This window comes from Schistocerca nitens, chromosome 11 (assembly GCF_023898315.1).
Source record: "Schistocerca nitens isolate TAMUIC-IGC-003100 chromosome 11, iqSchNite1.1, whole genome shotgun sequence".
In the NCBI taxonomy this organism is placed as follows: domain Eukaryota; kingdom Metazoa; phylum Arthropoda; class Insecta; order Orthoptera; family Acrididae; genus Schistocerca; species Schistocerca nitens.
The window spans coordinates 161097802-161118987 of record NC_064624.1 but is presented as its reverse complement, the minus strand read 5'-3'; the positions used below and the strand labels follow the sequence as shown (position 1 = coordinate 161118987).

The following is a 21186-nucleotide window of genomic DNA, read 5'->3' as shown; positions in this document are numbered from 1 at the left end:
AGTGCTGTAGGGGATCGCACCGCCACTTCCCAGCAAATTAGGGACACTGTTGCTCCTGGGGTATCGGCGAGGACCATTCGCAACCGTCTCGATGAAGCTGGGCTACGGTCCCGCACACCGTTAGGCCGTCTTCCGCTCACGCCCGACATCGTGCAGCCCGCCTCCAGTGGTGTCGCGACAGGCGTGAATGGAGGGACGAATGGAGACGTGTCGTCTTCAGCGATAAGAGTCGCTTCTGCCTTGGTGCCAATGATGGTCGTATGCATGTTTGGCGCCGTGCAGGTGAGCGCCACAATCAGGACTGCATACGACCGAGGCACACAGGGCCAACACCCGGCATCATGGTGTGGGGAGCGATCTCCTACACTGGCCGTACACCACTGGTGATCGTCGAGGGGACACTGAATAGTGCACGGTACATCCAAACCGTCATCGAACCCATCGTTCTACCATTCCTAGACCGGCAAGGGAACTTGCTGTTCCAACAGGACAATGCACGTCCGCATGTATCCCGTGCCACCCAACGTGCTCTAGAAGGTGTAAGTCAACTACCCTGGCCAGCAAGATCTCCGGATCTGTCCCCCATTGAGCATGTTCGGGACTGGATGAAGCGTCGTCTCACGCGGTCTGCACGTCCAGCACGAACGCTGGTCCAACTGAGGCGCCAGGTGGAAATGGCACGGCAAGCCGTTCCACAGGACTACATCCAGCATCTCTACGATCGTCTCCATGGGAGAATAGCAGCCTGCATTGCTGCGTAAGGTGGATATACACTGTACTAGTGCCGACATTGTGCATGCTCTGTTGCCTGTGTCTATGTGCCTGTGGTTCTGTCAGTGTGATCATGTGATGTATCTGACCCCAGGAATGTGTCAATAAAGTTTCCCCTTCCTGGGACAATGAATTCACGGTGTTCTTATTTCAATTTCCAGGAGTGTATATTCCATACGACACTGGTGACGGCATGTGCGTCACATGACAGAAATATGTTCTCGACCCACCTAACTTGCACACTTGGCGAATGGGTAAAAAGATTCTTCTACCTTGCCCGATTTAGGTTTTCTTGTGGATGTGATAATCACTCCCAAAAAAGTTATGAAAACATAAGAGTGTGTCACATAAACTGCAACAAATGAATGCAACAGTTTCACAGTCGCACAGTTTCCTCTGTGCTCTCTGAAAACATACACTCCTGGAAATTGAAATAAGAACACCGTGAATTCATTGTCCCAGGAAGGGGAAACTTCATTGACACATTCCTGGGGTCAGATACATCACATGATCACACTGACAGAACCACAGGCACATAGACACAAGCAACAGAGCATGCACAATGTCGGCACTAGTACAGTGTATATCCACCTTTCGCAGCAATGCAGGCTGCTATTCTCCCATGGAGACGATCGTAGAGATGCTGGATGTAGTCCTGTGGAACGGCTTGCCATGCCATTTCCACCTGGCGCCTCAGTTGGACCAGCGTTCGTGCTGGACGTGCAGACCGCGTGAGACGACGCTTCATCCAGTCCCAAACATGCTCAATGGGGGACAGATCCGGAGATCTTGCTGGCCAGGGTAGTTGACTTACACCTTCTAGAGCACGTTGGGTGGCACAGGATACATGCGGACGTGCATTGTCCTGTTGGAACAGCAAGTTCCCTTGCCGGTCTAGGAATGGTAGAACGATGGGTTCGATGACGGTTTGGATGTACCGTGCACTATTCAGTGTCCCCTCGACGATCACCAGTGGTGTACGGCCAGTGTAGGAGATCGCTCCCCACACCATGATGGCGGGTGTTGGCCCTGTGTGCCTCGGTCGTATGCAGTCCTGATTGTGGCGCTCACCTGCACGGCGCCAAACACGCATACGACCATCATTGGCACCAAGGCAGAAGCGACTCTCATCGCTGAAGACGACACGTCTCCATTCGTCCCTCCATTCACGCCTGTCGCGACACCACTGGAGGCGGGCTGCACGATGTTGGGGCGTGAGCGGAAGACGGCCTAACGGTGTGCGGGACCGTAGCCCAGCTTCATGGAGACGGTTGCGAATGGTCCTCGCCGATACCCCAGGAGCAACAGTGTCCCTAATTTGCTGGGAAGTGGCGGTGCGGTCCCCTACGGCACTGCGTAGGATCCTACGGTCTTGGCGTGCATCCGTGCGTCGCTGCGGTCCGGTCCCAGGTCGGCGGACACGTGCACCTTCCGCCGACCACTGGCGACAACATCGATGTACTGTGGAGACCTCACGCCCCACGTGTTGAGCAATTCGGCGGTACGTCCACCCGGCCTCCCGCATGCCCACTATACGCCCTCGCACAGAGTCCGTCAACTGCACATACGGTTCACGTCCACGCTGTCGCGGCATGCTACCAGTGTTAAAGACTGCGATGGAGCTCCGTATGCCACGGCAAACTGGCTGACACTGACGGCGGCGGTGCACAAATGCTGCGCAGCTAGCGCCATTCGACGGCCAACACCGCGGTTCCTGGTGTGTCCGCTGTGCCGTGCGTGTGATCATTGCTTGTACAGCCCTCTCGCAGTGTCCGGAGCAAGTATGGTGGGTCTGACACACCGGTGTCAATGTGTTCTTTTTTCCATTTCCACGAGTGTATGTTTTTAATGTTTTCAAATTTTTCCGTGTGTAGACCGTCAAATCCTGTATATGTCCAAGGAAATCTGAACATGTCCTGGAATTTTGGAGAGCGAAGTTGATTATGTGTGAGTGCCTGAACTTTGATAATTGTCTGAAAATAAAAATTTTCACTCGATGGAAGACTCGAACCAAGGACCTCTCGTTCCGCAGCTGCTCACGCCAACCACGGGACCACGGCGCTCCTGACATCTCATTATCCTTGATATTGCCTACCTTGCGCATGGACTACTCAGTTTGTATATTTTGCTTATTTTTTTTATAATTCCACAAAACTTCTTCCTGTTTTCTCGATTGATCTGTATTCAGTTTTTCAAGGTCTATCCACTGTGCCAACTTATAACTAAATCTGAGGGGGGGTGCGATGGGGAGGTTCCCTTGTAAGCACTATGGGGCTTAACATTTGAGGTCATCAGTCGCAAAGACTTAGAACTACTTAAACCTAACTAACCTAAGGACATCACACACATCCGTGCCCGAGGCAGGATTTGAACCTGCGATCGTAGCAGCCCTGTGGTTCCGGACTGAAAATTTGGCATCACAGGATAGCAAATGTGAGTGTGTATGGAGAATAAGAAACTATGGAACAAGATTTTAAACATGGCTGAAAGAGCAAGTGTTGAAATTCTTCACGGTAAATGATAACAGCCAAACAGTTGCAGGATAAAGATTTATTATAATCCTTGACCACTGTTTCGGTATATCTAAATATAACTTCATGAGAAGTAATATACACTAAAATCATATCCTGCAGTGGAGATAGATAAAACACTTGTGCCAAAGGGGTCGTCAGTAGTTAAAACATCATCTCCATTTGTACAACATAATTATGGACAGACGGTCGATGCGAACACAGCATAGCATCAGTACCTCCCCTGCGAACTGTTTTCAGGATTTTAAATGAGATAGACCTCTGTCCATAATTATGTTGTACAAATGGAGATGATGTTTTAACTACTGACGACCCCTTTGGCACAAGTGTTTTATCTATCTCCACTGCAGGATGTGATTTCGGTGTATTTTACTTCTGATGAAGGTATATTTAGATATACCGAAACCGTGGTCAAGGATTTTAATAAATCTTTATCCTGCAACTGTTTGGCTGTTATCATTTACTGTGAACTATGCAATATCTTTGGCAGTCCCCTCTTCATCTGCTCTCTTGTTCTGCGTGGGACCTCACGCTTGCAAATGGCTTTGCCCTGTGTGTGGTTCAGTTTTGCACACATGTCATCCGATTTGCGCATCTTGCCAGTGATATATCTGAATGTTTCTTTTCTAAATATCTCTATGCTGAATGAGATTTTCACTCTGCAGCGGAGTGTGCGCTGATATGAAACTTCCTGGCAGATTAAAACTGTGCGCCAGGCCGAGACTCGAACTCGGGACCTTTGCCTTTCGCGGGCAAGTGCTCCACCAACTGAGCTACCCAAGTACGACTCACGCCCCGTCCTCACAGCTTCTGCCAGTACCTCGTCCCCTACCTTCCAAACTTTACAGAAGCTCTCCTGCGAACCTAGCAGAACCAGCACTCCTGAAAGAAAGGATATTGCATAGCGTAGCCACAGCCAGGGGGTGTTTCCAGAATGGGAGCTTCTGTAAAGTTTGGAAGGTAGGAGTAAAGCTGTGAGGACGCGGCGTGAGTCGTACTTGGGTAGCTCAGTTGGTAGAGCACATGCCCGCGAAAGGCAAAGGTCCCGAGTTCGAGTCTCGGTCCGGAACACAGTTTTAATCTGCCAGGAAGTTTTTTTATCTCTATGCTGTTTATAACTGTGTAGTGTAAAGGTAGTCTTCTGACACAAGTAAAGAAACAAGTAAATAAATAAATGTATCTAAAAACAAAGATGATGTGACTTACCAAACGAAAGCGCTGGCAGGTCGATACACACACAAACAAACACAAACATACACACAAAATTCAAGCTTTCGCAACCCACGGTTGCTTCGTCAGGAAAGAGGGAAGGAGAGGGAAAGACGAAAGGATGTGGGTTTTAAGGGAGAGGGTAACGAGTCATTCCAATCCCTGGAGCGGAAAGACTTACCTTAGGGGGAAAAAAGGACGGGTATACACTCGCACACACACACATATCCAACCGCACATACACAGACACAAGCAGACATTTGTAAAGGCCCCTCTTCGTCTGCTTGCTTGTTCAGCGTGGGACCTCATGCTTGCAAATGGCTTTGCCCTGTGTGTGGTTCAGTTTTGGACACATGTCATCCGATTTGCACATATGCTCAGCGGTATATCTGAATGTTCCTTTTCTAAATCCTTTAGAAATGTCTGCTTGTGTCTGTGTATGTGCGGTTGGATATGGGTGTGTGTGCGAATGTATACCTGTCCTTTTTTTCCCCCTAAGGTAAGTCTTTCCGCTCCAGGGATTGGAATGACTCCTTACCCTCTCCCTTAAAACCCACATCCTTTCATCTTTCCCTCTCCTTCCCTCTTTCCTGACGAAGCAACCGTTTGTTGCGAAAGCTTGAATTTTGTGTGTATGTTTGTGTGTCTATCGACCTGCCAGCACTTTCGTATGGTAAGTCACATCATCTTTGTTTTTAGATATATTTTTCCCACGTGGAATGTTTCCCTCTATTATATAAATAAATAAATGTATTTAGTCACCACTTATGAGGAATTTTAGTCAGTGTACTTGTATCCGTTGCAGGTGGAGGTCAGCGAGAAGACACTGAAATTCAAAATCGCAACTTCTGAGGGCCCAGTGACGTCAACAACCGGCAGGAAGAGCATCCCCGGCAGTCGCAAAGGCAGCCGCGAGGGCGAGTTTGGCAGTGTGGGGTACTACGGGGGCCGCAAGCGCAGCGTGGCGTCGCCTGCCTCCAGTGGGGGCGGAGAGCTCTGCAATGGGGGCGGCGCACCAGGGAGTCACAGGTACGAAGACTCAGAAGGACCAGGGGCCACTGTTGACAACCCACTGCCCGCGTCCACCAGGCCTGAGGGTGAGTTCTGCAGTGTCGGGATGGGGCTCTACAGACAGACAGCAGTATGTAGCATCGACAACTCCAGTGATGGCGAGGTTCACTGCACTGCAGGTGGCACTCCAAGGAGTCACAGGTAGGAAGACTCAGGTGTACCAGGGCCCTGCTGACACTCCACTGCTCATGTCCATCACACCGCAGGAAGGGTGTTGCGGAAAGCTAGTCGGGGTACGCTTTCGTAGCTGTTAGTACTGGGTGGCATACATAAAACTAGCCTGTGGAAGTACATTACTGGCCATTAAAATTGCAGCACCACGAAGATGACGCGCTACGGACACGAAACTTAACCTGCAGGAAGAAGATGCTGTGATATGCAAATGATTAGCTTTTCAGAGCATTCACACAAGGATGGCGCCGGTGGCGACACCTACAACATGCTGACATGAGGAAAGTTTCCAACCGATTTCTCATACACAAACCGCAGTTGACCAGCATTGCCTGGTGAAACGTTGTTGTGATGCCTCGTGTAAGGAGGAGAAATGCGTACCATCACGTTTCCGACTTTGATAAAGGTCGGATTGTAGCCTGTCGCGATTGCGGTTCATTGTATCGCAGCATTGTTCCTCGCATTGGTCGAGATCCTATGACTGTTAGCAGAAAATGGAATCGGTGGGTTCAGGAGGGTAATATGGAACGCTGTGCTGGATCCCAACGGCCTCGTATCACTAGCTGTCGATATGACAGGCATCTTATCCGCATGGCTGTAACGGATCGTGCAGCCACGTCTCGATCCCTGAGTCAACAGATGGGGACATTTGCAAGATAACAACCATCTGCACGAACAGTTCAATGACGTTTGCAGCAGCACGGACTATCAGCTCGGAGACCGTGGCTGCAGTTACCCATGACGCTGCATCACAGACAGGAGCGCCTGCAATGGTGTACTCGACGTCGAACCTGGGTGAACAAATGGCAAAACGTCATTTTTTCGGATGAATCCAGGTTCTGTTCACAGCAACATGATGGTCGCATCCATGTTTGGCGACATCGGGGAGAATGCACATTGCAAGCGTGTATTCGTCATTGGCATACTGGCGTATCATCCGGCGTGATGGTACGGGGTGCCATTGGCTACACGTCTCGGTCACCTCTTGTTCGCATTGACGGCACTTTGAACAGTGGACGTTACATTTCAAATGTGTTACGACCCGTGGCTCTACCCTTCATTCGATGCCTGCGAAACCCTACATTGCAGCAGGATAATGCACGACCGCATGTTGCAGGTCCTGTACAGACCTTTCTGGATACAGTAAATGTTCGACTGCTGCCGTGGCCAGCACATTCTTCAGACCTCTCACCAATTGAAAACGTCTGGTCAATAGTGGCCGAGCAACTGGCTCGTCACAATACGCCAGTCACTACTCTTCATGAACTGTGGTATCGTGTTGAAGCTGCATGGGCAGCTGTACCTGTACACGCCATCCAAGCTCTGTTTGACTCAATGCCCATGGCGTATCAAGGCCGTTATTAGGGCCAGAGGTGGTTGTTTGGGTACTGATTTCTCAGGATCTATGCACCCAAATTGCGTGAAAATGTAATCATATGTGAGTTCTAGTATAATATATTTGTCCAAGGGATACCCGTTTATCATCTGCATTTCTTCTTGGTGTAGGAATTTTAATGGCCAGTAGTGTACAAAGAAAATGCAGTGAAATTACAAAAGAAAGGCCTGAAGTGGATTTACCCGTCATTTGCAATGAAAAATGCACCGAAAAACTCATTTCTAGAAGACATTGAATGTGATCCCCTGCAACATGAGTACACAGCTGTACACGTCGAGGCATACGCAGATACACATCGAATGAAGTTTGGATATCAGTGGAGGCAACCTCGTGGCTAATGTTGTCTTTCGGTTTCTGTATTGTGTGTGGATTTGTTTCACAGACCTTGCTTTTCAAGAGTCTCTACAGGAAAACATCATATGTTGTTAGATTCAGCAAATACGGTGGCCATAAATGTTAGCTGATAGTTCGTTCCTGAGTGAAGACACCATAGACTCGTTCCAGGGATACTTTAGACAGGAGGTATGTTGCCCCATCTTGCTGGAAGAAGCAGTATTGTCTTTCATATTCAGTGAGCTGAGCACAAAATGTATCCAAAATTACCATATAAGCAAACGCGTTGAGGGCAGTGTCAAAAAATATCGGCCGAATGGTGCATTTTCCTGTTATGCCTAGCCAAACGCAATTTTGTCATGATGGAGGTGTTGCTGACACACAGTGTTATGGTTCTCCGTTGCCCAGTATCTCGTGATCTATGAATTTACATGACTAGAAAGACGAAACGTCATCAGTCATGATGTAATGGAAAGGGTCTAACAAAACATCGTTGATGTTATTCAAAAGCCATGTGCAGTAATCTTCACGTTTCTGACATTCATCCTCCTGTAAGTGCTGCAAAACCGTCACATGATATGCCTTCAAATTAAGACTTTTTAATATCTACTGGCAAATCATCCTACTCTCATGTTCCTGTTCTGGTGGGCCAATTTCTGTGTAGACTTCTTTGCGCTCCGAATAATTCTACAGTGAATGTCTGGAATAGCTTCTAAATGAATTTATTGACTTTTTCATTTTGCACAGACCTGTAGGTACGCCAATTTTTATGCAGACTCTGTACTGCTCTCTTTGCTGGTACTCTCCTATCTGGGTACTTTGGTGAATGGACGTCTTGTCGCCTACTCAGAGTCATACGGTGCGATTCATGGTCTGCTGCGATTCAGACGGACACTCATTTGGATACGTAGTGTCAGGAACCTGATTCTGCCAGGAGTCTATGGAGACAAGAGCATCACATGCACTTCGGTAGCCAGTGACCGACTTGTGTCTCTCTGTTGACGCCTCAACACAGAGATCATCATACTGCTACAGGCCTGAAAACATCATCATTGGACCATGGAACAGTGGCACTGTGTAGCAGGGTCCAATGAAGCGTCGCTTCAGTTGTTTGAGGATGATGGACAGATGCGAAAGAAGCATCTGTCCCACAAAACTGTGGATCGCACGTGTTGACGAGGTTCTGTCTAGACAGGAGGTGGATCTGTTACAATTGCTCTGTTACAATTGGGCTGTGTTCCCATGATGCAGATTTGGCCCTATTGTCCAGTTGCAGGGAATAATGACAGATGGGACCAATGACAGGTGTGCATTGTGTGGACCCTCTTGTGTCCATCTTCACCCCTTTCTGGCACTGCATTGAGGCTCTGAGCACTATGGAATACTGGCACTGGATTAGCCTGATGGGTATGCTGTGTTTCGATATGACAATGTCCCACATCACTGCTGTTCAGCTGCACAGCCGGCTTGATAGACACCCCAGTGATTTCACAGCCTCAGCTTGGCCCCTCCAGTTCCTTTAGTCTTACCACAGTCGAGCATTCGTGGAATGCTGTCAATACCCATGTCCAACCAGTAACCAAGCACTGGTTACGCAAGAAGAATTGTGGGTAGTACTGCGAGATGTGTGGATCGTAATCACTCCAGAATGATTACAACACTCTGTAGAGTCTATTCCTTAACGTTTTACTTGTAATTTAGCCACTTAATCCAGACTTTAGAAAACTTCGGTATTTTCAGCTGATGATTTAATTGGCAGCATCACCATATACCAGCGATGAAGTCGACATTGTTAAATGAATAATGAAAATTTATACACTACTGGCCATTAAAATTGCTACACCAAAAAGAAATGCAGATCATAAATGGGTATTCATTGGACAAATATATTATACTAGAACTGACATGTGATTCCATTTTCACGCAATTTGGGTGCATAGATCCTGAGAAATCAGTACCCAGAACAACCACCTCTGGCCGTAATAACGGCCTTGATACGCCTGGGCATTGAGACAAACAGAGCTCGGATGGCGTGTACAGGTACAGCTGCCCATGCACCTTCAACACGATACCACAGTTCGTCAAGAGTAGTGACTGGCATATTGTGACGAGCCAGTTGCTCGGCCACCGTTGACCAGACGTTTTCAATTGGTGAGAGATCTGGAGAATGTACTATCCAGGGCAGCAGTTGAACATTTTTTTGTATCCAGAAAAGCCCGTACAGGACCTGAAACACTCGTTCGTGCATTATCCTGCTGAAATGTAGGGTTTCGCAAGGATCGAATGAAGGGTAGAGTCATGGGTCGTAACACATCTCAAATGTTACGTGCACTGTTCAAAGTGCCGTCAATGCGAACAAGAGGTGACTGAGACATGTAACCAATGGCACCCCATACCATCACACCGGGTGATACGCCAGTATGGCGATGACGAATACACGCTTCCAATGTGCGTTCACTGCGATGTCACCAAACATGGATGTGACCATCATGATGCTGTAAACAGAACCTGGATTCATCCAAAAACATGACGTTTTGCCATTCGTGCACCCAGGTTCGTTGTTGAGTACACCATTGCAGGTGCTCCTGTCTGTGATGCAGCGGCAAGGGTAACCGTGGTCTCCGAGCTGATAGTCCATGCTGCTGCAAACGTCATCGAACTGTTCATGCAGATGGTTGTTGTCTTGTAAATGTCCCCATCTGCTGACTCAGGAATCGAGACGTGGCTGCACGATCCGTTACAGCCGTGCGGATAAGATGCCTGTCATCTTGACTGCTAGTGATACGAGGCCGTTGGGATCCAGCACAGCATTCCGTACTACTCTTCTGAACCCACTGATTCCATATTCTGCTAACACTCATTGGGTCTCGACCAACGCGAGCAGCAATGTCCCGATACGATAAACCGCAATCGCGATAGGCTACAATCCGACCTTTATCAAAGTCGAAAACGTGATGGTACACACTTCTCCTCCTTACACGAGGCATCACAACAACTTTTCACCAGGCAACGCCGGTCAACTGCTGTTTGTGTATGAGAAATCGGTTAGAAACTTTCCTCATGTCAGCACGTTGTAGGTGTCACCACCGGCGCCAACCTTGTGTGAATGCTCTGAAAAGCTAATCGTTTGCATATCACAGCATCTTCTTCCTGTCGGTTAAATATCGCGTCTGTAGCACGTCATCTTTGTGGTGTAGCAATTTTAATGGCCAGTAGTGTATGTTCATGGAAATGAAATGAGTGTTTGGCGTCATTGCCCGAGAGGCCCCTTACAGGGCAGGTCGGGTTGCCTTGGTGCAGGTCTTATTACATTCGACGCCACATTGAGCGACCTGCACGCCGGATGGGTATGAAATGATGATGAGACCAACACAACACCCAGTCCCTGAGTGGAGAAAATCCTCCACCCAGCCGGGAATCAAACCCAAGCCTCTTAGGATGGCAGTCCGTGATGCTGGCCATTCAGCTATCGGGGCAGATTGTATGTTCATAATTTACACTTACCTTTGCAGCAGCATTAATAGGATCTGGGTTCTCATTTCATTATAACGTGACACACTTTGCCTCCAACTATTCTTTTATTTTTTTCAGACACAAGATAACGTTAGGACACTGTCCCTACGGTAGTAACAGCGCCAGTCAATACACAGACTCAGACATGGATGACAATTAAAACTACAATTACTCAGTGGCCTACATGTAGCTATTTATAAATATCTAATGATCAGCCTATTATGATACAGGGTGATTCAAAAAGAATACCACAACTTTAAAAATGTGTATTTAATGAAAGAAACATAATATAACCTTCTGTTATACATCATTACAAAGAGTATTTAAAAAGGTTTTTTTTCACTCAAAAACAAGTTCAGAGATGTTCAATATGGCCCCCTCCAGACACACGAGCAATATCAACCCGATACTCCAACTCGTTCCACACTCTCTGTAGCATATCAGGCGTAACAGTTTGGATAGCTGCTGTTATTTCTCGTTTCAAATCATCAATGGTGGCTGGGAGAGGTGGCCGAAACACCATATCCTTAACATACCCCCATAAGAAAAAATCGCAGGGGGTAAGATCAGGGCTTCTTGGAGGCCAGTGATGAAGTGCTCTGTCACGGGCTGCCTGGCGGCCGATCCATCGCCTCGGGTAGTTGACGTTCAGGTAGTTACGGACAGATAACTGCCTAACCTTTTTCGTAGGACTCTCCATACAGTTGATTGTGGAATTTGCAGCTCTCTGCTAGCTCTGCGAGTCGATTTTTCTGGGCTGCGAACAAATGCTTGCTGGATGCGTGCTACATTTTCATCACTCGTTCTCGGCCGTCCAGAACTTTTCCCTTTGCACAAACACCCATTCTCTGTAAACTGTTTATACCAACGTTTAATACACCACCTATCAGGAGGTCTAACACCATACTTCGTTCGAAATGCACGCCGAACAACTGTCGTCGATTCACTTCTGCCGTACTCAATAACACAAAAAGCTTTCTGTTGAGCGGCCGCCATCTTAGCATCAACTGACGCTGACGCTAGTCAACAGCGCCTCAAGCGAACAAATGTACAACTAAATGAAACTTTATAGCTCCCTTAATTCGCCGACAGATAGTGCTTAGCTCTGCCTTTTGTCGTTGCATAGTTTTAAATTCCTAAAGTTGTGGTATTCTTTTTGAATCACCCTGTATATTGTTGTTTAGATTAAATACAATTGCCTGTGCTATTTCACAACAAATATAAATTATTTACAGTATTTTAGGACATTTAGCTTCTACTTTTTTTAACAACTGATATTTTTTATTTCCCCAAATTTTATAAATTATTTCATTAATATTGCACTTTAACAGTCACCCACATATTTCAATTATTTAACACTGACTGCAATATCCATTTAATTTTGCCTTGTAAATTATTGTTACAATTTATACTGAAATTGAAATTTATTTGATGGAAAGGCTTGTCTGCCCCATGCATTTTATCAGACATTATTAGTTTAGCCAGTTTCTAGGTTTGAATGAAGGGAAATACTCTTTAAAATAATAAAAATTGAGAATTATCTATGCAAAACGAAAGACAAAGCAAAAATTGAAAAGATAAATTGTAAATGTATGTATCAGGTTGTACAGTACTTCCGTGTAACCTGTTGTAAAATACTATTTGACAGTGGCATTCACACTACATACTGCAGTTTTGAGGGCTCCCAGAGGAGCAAATCGCTATTAATATTACACCACTGCCTCCCCGAGATGTTCACCCACACAGCCTATTGGGGATTCCATCATTTTTTATCAAAGGAAACAATGTAGTTTGTGTGATGTTAGAATAACAATTTCATGTTTCTATAAAATTGTTTTGAAATATTTATCTCCTACTTGTATGAAATTGACAAGATTGTTGTTAATGAATTGTTCTGCTACTTCTTTCTATAAAAGTTTCGTATTTGAGGGTGAAAAGGTAAGAAACTACGTTTTGTTCCAGTTCTGTTTGGTCTATGTTACCTGATTTTCAGATTATTATCCACCCCATGTAACAAATTACTAGTGTCTGCATGAAACAGTAATCTGCTAGAAAGGAAACTGTGAGAAGTAAAGATGATACCAATGCAGAGAGTCTCCACTACTGTGACTTGGCAAACATCCTCGTCCAGGTGGTCCATAAGTGGGTGAGGTAGCCTTCCGTCTCATTTTCCAGTGGCCGGTCCTCGCTAGACAGCCGCCGCCAGGGCCCGCTGCCACCGGACGAGGCCGAGGAGAACCCTCCGGCACCCGCAACCCAGACTGTCACCGACTACTCGGCTGCTGCTAGCACTCAAGGCACACCCTCTGACAGGGCGCAAGGGCACGCCAAGCCCTCCATACTGGCCAGGTGAGTGATTCGTCTCTGACCTGCTCTACGCTCAGCACTGAGTCACCTCCAGTTACCTGACTTCTGGGGAAAGGTAAGAGCAAACAGTACCTCCACCCCAGGAATGACTCTTCATCCATCCGACATCGACCTCCGTCCAATGCAGTCATCACCCGTGTGCATCCATATTGCTTGCCCACGTTTTCTGACGCCACCTAGCATCCTTCCATTCGGAGATCGCCACGGAGCAACACCTTCCTCATCCAATCGGCAGTGACTGTAAAAGAATGGCATGGTTGGTAGCCCAATCTCTCTTCTGACTGCCTTATCCAAAATTCTTGAAAACGTAATGTATTGTAGAGTAGCTTCTCACCTTTGTAAAAATAAAGTTTTAACAAAATGTCAGTTTGGTTTCCAGAAGGGTTTTTCAACGGAAAATGCTATATATACTTTCACTAATGAAATATTAAATGCTCTGAGTAACTGGAAGCCACCCGTTGGGATTTTTTGTGATCTATCAAAGGCTTTTGATTGTGTAAATCATGGAATAGTTCTAGATAAGCTCAAGTACTGTGGTATGAATGGGACAGTGCTCAAATGGTTTAAATCATACCTAACTGGAAGAGTGCAGAAAGTTGAAATAAACAGTTCACCTAATATGCAAAAAACTGGTGATTTCTCAAACTGGGGAATAATCCAGAATGGGGTGCTGCAAGGTTCGGTCTTGGGTCCTCTGCTGTTCTTAATATATATTAATGACTTGCCATTCTATATTCACGAAGATGCAAAGCTGGTACTTTTTGCCGATGATACAGGTATAGCTATCACACCCGACAGACAAGAATTAACTGGTGAAATTGTTAATGATGTTTTTCAGAAAATCATTAAGTGGTTCTCTGCAAATGGGCTCTCATTAAACTTTGACAAAACACAGTATATACAGTTTCACACAGTAAATGGAATGACCCCATTAATAAATATAGACTTCGATCAGAAATTGGTAGCTAAGGTAGAATATTCAAAATTTCTACGTGTATGCGTTGATGAGGGGTTGAACTGGAAGAAACACACTGAGGATCTGCTGAAACGTCTGAGTTCAGCTACTTATGCTATTAGGGTCATTGCAAATTTTGGCAATATACATCTGAGTAAATTAGCTTACCAAGACTATTTTCATTCCCTGCTTTTGTATGGCATCATATTCTGGGGTAACTCATCATTCAGTAAAAGAGTGTTCATTGCACAAAAGCGTGTAATGAGAATAATTGCTGGAGCTCATCCAAGATCATCCTGCAGACACTTATTTAAAGAGCTAGAAATCTTTACTGCAGCCTCACAATATATATGTATATTCACTTATGAAATTTGTTAGTAACAATCCGAATGAATTCAAAAGTAATAGCAGTGTACATGGCTACAACACTAGGGGAAAGGATGATCTTCACTACTCAAGGTTAAATCTAACTTTGGCTCAGAAGGGGGTAAATTATGCTGCCACAAAAGTCTTTGGTCACTTACCTAATAGCATCAAAAGTCTGACAGATGGCCATATAGCATTTAAAAGGAAATTAAAAGAATTTCTTAATGGCATATAGTAAGTGGGTAATTTCTCAACCTCAAAAAAAATTGTCTAATGTAATATCTTGTATAGACACCTTTTATTAACCTGACATGATCCACATCATTACGAAGTGTCATATTCATGATCTATGGAACAAGTACTAATCTAATCTAATCTCTCTAATCTAAACTAAAATGATGGAAGCGGTTGAGGTAACATAATTGCAGAATGGCAAGGTAGTCATATCACTAAAATGATGCAAGCAATTGAGGTAACATAACTGCATTCAAACAACAAGAATTGTAGAAGTATAGATCTCTGTCTGTCTCCTTGATCCACTGACTGCAATATCTATAGTGTTAAAACCTAACACACTTTGTAAAATTTTGCTATTTTTATGTTTCCATAAAAGATGTATATCAGAATGGGAAAATTTTAGGTAGAAAAACTAAGTTAATTGTTTGTATGCAACTTTTAGAACTCATCTGCAGATTGATGAATTATTTGTTGGCACTCTGTCAGGTGGTACACTTCTTGTTCTTGTGAGAGGAATTCAGGTTTTAATTTTGGAATATGCATGACAAAATAGTGTAGATATTGCTGATAACTTTGTCTTCACATTAATTTTTAATAAACATTATAAATTTCATTTCCTCAAGCCATCATAATTTACAGTCCTTGAACATATACAAACTGACCGGTTCTTTGCGCCACGACTTGACAACTTTTTCAACTCGACATGTCAGAGCCAAGTGACCAGCAATACAACAACTTACATGGTAACTCAAAGATGCTGCAATGACATGTCGATTCTTTTACATACAAACTGATGTATGAATTATTCATGTAAAAAAGCCATTTTTTAAATTACTTTTCGAAACAATTTCACAGACATGAAATACAATCAGTAACTTCAAATACAATACAGTTTGCAAATATGTAGAAAATATAAAAGTAATTTTTTTTAGGAGTAATAAGTTTTTTGTAGAATTCATGTTTCCTGTATATAAACATACAAGACTATTTTAGTTACACTGCAAAGCTTACACTAATGCATAATTACAATTTCTAGACTGTTGAATTACATTGTAAATTTATCTACATATTGTATTCTACAATATGTGACAAAAAAGGTGCACTTCTAGAAAGTGAAATTGTGACACCATTAAGGCGACATGAAAGAAGCACCGAATTCACTTTGATATGCAAACCAGTAGCATTCCAGAATGAGATTTTCACTCTGCAGCGGAGTGTGCGCTGATATGAAACTTCCTGGCAGAGTAAAACTGTGTGCCGGACCGAGACTCGAACTCGGGACCTTTGCCTTTCGCGGGCAAGTGCTCTACCAACTGAGCTACCCAAGCACGACTCACGCCTCGTCCTCACAGCTTTACTTCTGCCAGTACCTCATCTCCTACCTTCCAAACTTTACAGAAGCTCTCCTGCGAACCTTGCAGAACTAGCACTCCTGAAAGAAAGGATATTGCGGAGACATGGCTTAGCCGCAGCCTGGGGGATGTTTCCAGAATGAGATTTTCACTCTGCAGCGGAGTGTGCGCTGATATGAAACTTCCTGGCAGATTAAAACTGTGTGCCGGACCGAGACTCAAACTCGGGACCTTTGCCTTTCGCGGGCAAGTGCTCTACCAACTGAGCTACACAAGCACGACTCACGCCTCGTCCTCACAGCTTTACTTCTGCCAGTACCTCGTCTCCTACCTTCCAAACTTTACAGAAGCTCTCCTGCGAAACTTGCAGAACTAGCACTCCTGAAAGATAGGATATTGCAGAGACATGGCTTAGCCACAGCCTGGGGGATGTTTCCAGAAGGAGATTTTCACTCTGAAACTGGACCCACCCGTGTCAGCAACAATAAACGTGGAGGCCCACAGATTGCGGTGGGTCATCTTTCAGATGAGTCGCACTTCTGCCTTGAAGGCAACAACCACTGGGTCCATGTCAGGAGGGGTTGTGGAGAGCACCACGAAGAATGATTCCTGGTCTCCCCCACACGTCCCACAACCTTGTGTGATTTTGTGGGGTCAACAGTCTTGGTGCTCATTCACCTTTGGTGTTTCAAACAGGTTCTGTGACAGCTGTACGGTACTGCTATTAATCAACGCCCACACCCATCCCCTATTTCAACAAGGCAGCCCGCATACTGCTGTCACCTACTACCCGGCAGCTGTCGATACTCTGCCATGGCCAGCACCATCGCCTTATCTCTTCACAATTGAGAATGTGTGGGGTGCCATGGAGCAGACTGTCAGCATTCCACCCACCAATCTGCGGTATCTATGTACTCAGTTGTGAGCAGCATGGGATGAAGCATCACAGAACTATATCCGAGTCCTGTACAATACCATGCCGTGATATGTCGATGCTTGTGTTCACAACCGAGGTGGTCTGGCAGCATACTAACATGTACATTTTGTGGCTGTTTTGCACAATATGTGTTGATCCTTCATAATTGTAAGTGTAATCATGGCACATGTGTGGTACCATCTACCTGCCTACCAACAATGATTGCAGTATACCATTTATTTCTGAGTGCAACTTATTTTATAGTGATGTGTGTATAATGATTTAACCAAACTCACCATACAGATATGACAAAATGGACTGATCAACATCGCTTTACAGGGACAAACAAACATACTAATATCTTGTGAAACAAACCTTCTTAGATATAAAAACAATACAACATAGCCGAATATGGGGCACATACTTTGGTACATGCACAATAATCACAACGTCTATATTGACCGAGATAATGAGGCAAGTACATGTTTTTTTAAATGGGACGCTTTACTTTTTTTACCATCATTCGAATGTGTATAGTGATGTAACGCATGTTGCTATTGTGATTCAACTTCACTTAAAAGACGCTGGGAAATATTGTACGGTTAAAGGTCGAGGCGGTCGGCAGCGGCTGCAGACTGTAAACACGCCTCGCGCGACCCGCAGGCCGAGTTGCAGTGCTCTATGCAGCATGCACGACCTACGTTACCTAGGTAAATCCTCATCAGCCCTCTTTTAAGCAAAGTTTGAATCACAATACGCGTCTTTTCCAGAGCGTTCGAATGATGGTAAAAAATGTATAGTGCCCCATTTAAAAAACATGTACTTGCCTCATTATCTTGGAGAATATAAACGTTATTGTGCATGTACCAACGTATGTGCCCCATAGTCCACTATGGTTCACCGAAAACCGCATGCTCATACATGGAATCGCCCCTGAAATAAATGGTGTGTTATGTCTTATGCGACTCACCCTGTATATACACTCCTGGAAATGGAAAAAAGAACACATTGACACCGGTGTGTCAGACCCACCATACTTGCTCCGGACACTGCGAGAGGGCTGTACAAGCAATGATCACACGCATGGCACAGCGGACACACCAGGAACCGCGGTGTTGGCCGTCGAATGGCGCTAGCTGCGCAGCATTTGTGCACCGCCGCCGTCAGTGTCAGCCAGTTTGCCGTGGCATACGGAGCTCCATCGCAGTCTTTAACACTGGTAGCATGCCGCGACAGCGTGGACGTGAACCGTATGTGCAGTTGACGGACTTTGAGCGAGGGCGTATAGTGGGCATGCGGGAGGCCGGGTGGACGTACCGCCGAATTGCTCAACACGTGGGGCGTGAGGTCTCCACAGTACATCGATGTTGTCGCCAGTGGTCGGCGGAAGGTGCACGTGCCCGTCGACCTGGGACCGGACCGCAGCGACGCACGGATGCACGCCAAGACCGTAGGATCCTACGCAGTGCCGTAGGGGACCGCACCGCCACTTCCCAGCAAATTAGGGACACTGTTGCTCCTGGGGTATCGGCGAGGACCATTCGCAACCGTCTCCATGAAGCTGGGCTACAGTCCCGCACACCGTTAGGCCGTCTTCCGCTCACGCCCCAACATCGTGCAGCCCGCCTCCAGTGGTGTCGCGACAGGCGTGAATGGAGGGACGAATGGAGATGTGTCGTCTTCAGCGATGAGAGTCGCTTCTGCCTTCGTGCCAATGATGGTCGTATGCGTGTTTGGCGCCGAGCAGGTGAGCGCCACAATCAGGACTGCATACGACCGAGGCACACAGGGCCAACACCCGGCATCATGGTGTGGGGAGCGATCTCCTACACTGGCCGTACACCACTGGTGCTCGTCGAGGGGACACTGAATAGTGCACGGTACATCCAAACCGTCATCGAACCCATCGTTCTACCATTCCTAGACCGGCAAGGGAACTTGCTGTTCCAACAGGACAATGCACGTCCGCATGTATCCCGTGCCACCCAACGTGCTCTAGAAGGTGTAAGTCAACTACCCTGGCCAGCAAGATCTCCGGATCTGTCCCCCATTGAGCATGTTTGGGACTGGATGAAGCGTCGTCTCACGCGGTCTGCACGTCCAGCACGAACGCTGGTCCAACTGAGGCGCCAGGTGGAAATGGCATGGCAAGCCGTTCCACAGGACTACATCCAGCATCTCTACGATCGTCAAAAATGGCTCAAATGATCAAATGGCTCTGAGCACTATGGGACTCAACTGCTGTGGTTATCAGTCCCCTAGAACTTAGAACTACTTAAACCTAACTAACCTAAGGACATCACACACATCCATGCCCGAGGCAGGATTCGAACCTGCGACCATAGCAGTCCCACGGTTCCGGACTGCGCGCCTAGAACCGCGAGACCACCGCGGCCGGCATACGATCGTCTCCATGGGAGAATAGCAGCCTGCATTGCTGCGAAATGTGGATATACACTGTACTAGTGCCGACATTGTGCATGCTCTGTTGCCTGTGTCTATGTGCCTGTGGTTCTGTCAATGTGATCATGTGATGTATCTGACCCCAGGAATGTGTCCCTTCCTGGGACAATGAATTCACGGTGTTCTTATTTCAACTTCCAGGAGTGTATATCTAAAAAGAAAGATGATGTGACTTACCAAATGAAAGCGCTGGCACGTCGATAGACACACAAACAAACACAAATATACACACTAAATTCTAGCTTTCGCAACCACCGGTTACTTCGTCAGGAAAGAGGGAAAGAGAGGGAAAGACGAAAGGATGTGGGTTTTAAGGGAGAGGGTAAGGAGTCATTCCAATCCTGGGAGCGGAAAGACTTACCTTAGGGGAAAAAAAGGACAGATATACACTCGCACACACACACATATCCATCCACACATATACAGACACAGGCAGACATATGTAAAGACATAGAGGTTGGGCAGAGATGTCAGTCGAGGCGGAAGTGCAGAGGCAAAGATGTGGTTGAATGGCAGGTGAGGTATGAGTGGCGGCAACTTGAAATTAGCGGAGGTTGAGGCCTGGCGGGTAACGGGAAGAGAGGATATATTGAAGGGCAAGTTCCCATCTCCGGAGTTCGGATATGTTGGTGTTAGTGGGAAGTATCCAGATAACCCGGACGGTGTAACACTGTGCCAAGATGTGCTGGCCGTGCACCAAGGCATGTTTAGCCACAGGGTGATCCTCATTACCAACAAACACTGTCTGCCTGTGTTCGTTCATGCGAATGGACAGTTTGTTGCTGGTCATTCCCAAATAGAATGCGTCACAGTGTAGGCAGGACAGTTGGTAAATCACGTGGGTGCTTTCACACGTGGCTCTGCCTTTGATCGTGTACACCTTCCGGGCTACAGAATTGGAGTAGGTTGTGGTGGGAGGGTGCATGGGACAGGTTTTACACCAGGGGCAGTTACAAGGGTAGGAGCCAGAGGGTAGGGAAGGTGGTTTGGGGATATCATGGGGATGAACCGAGAGGTTATGAAGGTTAGGTGGACGGCGGAAAGACACTCTTGGTGGAGTGGGGAGGATTTCATGAAGGATGGATCTCATTTCAGGGCAGGATTCGAGGAAGCCGTATTCCTGCTGGAGAGCCACATTCAGAGTCTGATCCAGTCCCGGAAAGTATCCTGTCACAAGTGGGGCACTTTTGGGGTTCTTCTGTGAGAGGTTCTAGGTTTGAGAGGATGAGGAAGTGGCTCTGGTTATTTGCTTCTGTACTAGGTGGGGAGGGTAGTTGTGGGATGCGAAAGCTGTTTTCAGGTTGTTGGTGTAATGGTTCAGGGATTCCGGACTGGAGCAGATTCGTTTGCCACGAAGGCCTAGGTACTGTTGCTTGTTGGTGGGTTTGATGTGGACGGACGTGTGAAGCTGGCCATTGGACAGGTGGAGGTTAACGTCAAGGAAAGTGGCATGGGATTTGGAGTAGGACCAGGTGAATCTGATGGAACCAAAGGAGTTGAGGTTGAAATTCTGGAATTCTTCTTCTCTGTGAGTC

The 21186-nt window shown here is 46.4% G+C and overlaps 1 protein-coding gene across 1 annotated transcript in view; it reads left to right on the top strand.

Annotated features, from left to right (window-relative positions):
- Positions 1-21186, top strand: part of LOC126212741 (high affinity cGMP-specific 3',5'-cyclic phosphodiesterase 9A-like) — a gene marked incomplete at its 3' end in the record, with an annotated part of 260309 nt that overhangs the window by 232973 nt on the left and 6150 nt on the right. Inside the window, exons 13-14 of the mRNA XM_049940150.1 lie at positions 5317-5540; positions 13171-13344. Coding sequence (XP_049796107.1) covers positions 5317-5540; positions 13171-13344 — 398 coding nt within the window. The remainder of the gene's footprint in view (positions 1-5316; positions 5541-13170; positions 13345-21186) is intronic.